The 2,869-nt window shown below is 36.3% G+C and overlaps 1 protein-coding gene across 1 annotated transcript; it reads right to left on the bottom strand.

Annotated features, from left to right (window-relative positions):
- Positions 1-1,676: 1,676 nt before the first annotated feature.
- LOC106867617 (uncharacterized) lies at positions 1,677-2,258 on the bottom strand. Its single transcript, XM_014912540.1, has one exon. It carries the CDS (start codon positions 2,256-2,258, stop codon positions 1,677-1,679), a length of 582 nt encoding a protein of 193 aa, XP_014768026.1.
- Positions 2,259-2,869: the final 611 nt, after the last annotated feature.

Raw genomic sequence — 2,869 nt, 5'->3', positions numbered from 1 at the left:
TATGTGTGTGTGTGTGTGTGTGTGTGTGTGTGTGTGTGTGTGTGTGTGTGTGTGTGTGTGTGTGTGTAATGTATGTATAAGTAAATTTTTGTGTACGTTTGTACGTGAGGTTATTTTTATGCTGTTTAGATCTCTATAAGTGAATATTGGGTAAACCGCTGCTACAAAGAAAAAGAAAACCCAAGGAATTCACTGATTAGTGGAGAAATTTCCTCCAATTCACTGACAGGTAGGAAAACTTCCTGACAACCTACACACATCATGTACAACGTAAAATTCTTTAAAATGCTTTGGAACCTTGGGTTATATGTAGACACAATCCAAATATGGAAGCTGTAAACTCGTAAAGCAGAGGTCCAACATGGTCTTTTGCTATGTTTCACAAAAATCAAAATAACGAAGAACTTAGAAAAATATATTATAAGCGGGATCGCGCGTTGTCGCATATTTGTGCGTTTCTATGTGTGACATATCCACGCATTACCCTTCATTTGTTTTTATCTCTTTCAGTTTATGTGAGTATACATTGGTGTGTATATTTATTTCTTGTATATGCGTGATGTATACACACCTTTAACTTCATCGCTTTATGCCTTTTAGTTCGTGTGACTATATTTGTGTATGTATATATATATATATATATATATATATATAAAGAGAGAAAGAGGAAGAAAGAAAGAGAGATCTATAAATATAGGTGTGTATATCTGTATATCTACACGCGTTCATCTTGATCTTTTTCTAGCTTATACTCTGTGTGAGGGCCGTAAAAATTACTTATCGTGTTACTAGCAGTTGCCATCGATAAATGTAATATGTTAGCAGAACTATCCGACATGTGAGATAGATTATAAAATTAGAAAATATTGGTTCAGCCAACTAAATATTAACAACACTGACATCTTAGAATGTTTTTGCATTTCGCTTGGAATGATTAAAAAAGAAAAAACGATATGCAGTGAATCTCTGGAATATTCTTCAAAGCACAAAAAACTAGAAACATCAGCAAAACTTGGAGAATTATGCTGTGCACTCAGTAGGGAAACATTAATCTTTACGTAGGTTTACTCATTAAAAACACTGACCAGTTCAAAATCTGCTGATGTTCCATATCAATCGAACTATGTATAGTGAGAATAGTGAAAGGTATATTTAGAGTGAAGGATAGCTTATAGTCACCATAGTCACCACAGCGATATACACATGCACCACAGTAAGTAACTGTTTGTGAGAGAGAATGAGTGTGAAGACTGAGAGGGAGAAAGATGTTAGGTCAATGCGTATATACTATAGTTGTGTATGTACGTATATATTCATACATATGTATATATATACAGGGTGTCCCAAAAAGATGTACTCACTCTTTGACTTCCCAGTACTCATGCATTTTGTGTTCAAGTAGATGTTTATTGATATACTTACAATCCTGAAAAGTTAAATTAAATTCAGGAAAATAAATTGTTGTAGAAACGATTATTTATTGTCGTTTAAAATTATTTAATGTTCTCCCTCATTCCTGCGTGTTCGCAAATGTTCAAACTGCCTTCCTTCATTTTCCAAACAAAGCTGATAACGTCCAACAATGGATTCGACAACATTGCCAAACATTTCATTTGGAATTGCAAGACATCAATTGTCACTGGTTTTGCAGCGTAAACCTTATCTTTGAGATATCCTCAAAAAGAATCCATTGGCGTGAGGTCTGGGGAACGTGCAGGAAATTCAATGCTACCTTTCCTCCCAATCCATTTGTTTGGATTTGTTGCATCGATGTAAGCCAGTACATCATGATGGTAGTGAGGAAGAGCACCATCTTGCTGGAAGTAAATCCCCTCGCCCCCAAACATCTCTTCAATTCGTGGACTGACGTTTTCCATCAGTAAGTTTAAGTAGACTGGGCCATTAACAGTTTGGTAAAACAAAAATGGTTCAAAGATACCCAATGTTGATATCCCACACCACGCTGTAACGCCTGGTAAGTTCAGATGGTGTTTCATAGTAAAATGTGGATTTTCACGGGCCCAGTATGTGCAATTATGTCGGTTGACTGAACCATTTAACTTGAAGGTGGCCTCATCGCTCCATAAGATTTTCTTTGGAAACGTTGCATCTTCTGCAAATTTGTCCAGATACCATTTGCAAAATTGAACTCGCCGATCAGGATCATCTTGATTGAGGGCTTGAATTAAATTTGGAACGTAACTTTTCCAATGAGCTCGTTTCAACGTCCGATAAACACTCGATTTGAGGATTCCCATCTCACGACTAAATTGTCTTACGGATTTCTTTGGAGATCGGGAAAGGGTTTCCATTAATTTGTTATGTCTCTTGGGGCTGGTGGGTGTTCGTGGACTTATGCTTCAAATTTATCTCTGATGCGAGGAATAGTGCGTCGTGTTGGTGGTGTCTTCTAAAACTGTCTGTTAAATTGTCTTTGCATTTCTGTGACATTTTCGTGCTTCCAGTAACATCTTAATATATATGTTTTTTTTTCCCTCATATATATATGTAAATAGATGTACAATTACATTAGGAATTTGAGAATAAACATAAACTTACAACTGTTTCGGCCTAGCGTTGGCATGTTTATTCTCAAATTCCTAATGTACTTTTATTTGTAAACCCGGTTGTCAATATAACATGGTTTGTCATGAACACTTGTATTTTGTGGGGCTTTGTCATTTTAGTTACAAAATAAGTTAATTAATTCAACGGAATGCACTGTCTGCAAGTGGTTGGGTACAGCATATTATCCTCCATTTTCTAATTGCTATATAAATTTGGGGTAAAACAACCCCCCTTTTACCCGGACCCACTTATTACACTTGGTATAACACTAGTGTAACAATAATTGGGTACCCCCCCCCCC

Source organism: Octopus bimaculoides, chromosome 3 (assembly GCF_001194135.2).
Source record: "Octopus bimaculoides isolate UCB-OBI-ISO-001 chromosome 3, ASM119413v2, whole genome shotgun sequence".
Taxonomy (NCBI): domain Eukaryota; kingdom Metazoa; phylum Mollusca; class Cephalopoda; order Octopoda; family Octopodidae; genus Octopus; species Octopus bimaculoides.
The sequence above is the reverse complement of the archived record's forward strand: the minus strand, read 5'-3'. Positions and strand labels throughout refer to the sequence as shown.

Excerpts from the sequence above, each read along its gene's own strand:
- LOC106867617 (XM_014912540.1), bottom strand. The coding sequence starts at position 2,258 with ATGGGAATCCTCAAATCGAGTGTTTATCGGACGTTGAAACGAGCTCAT.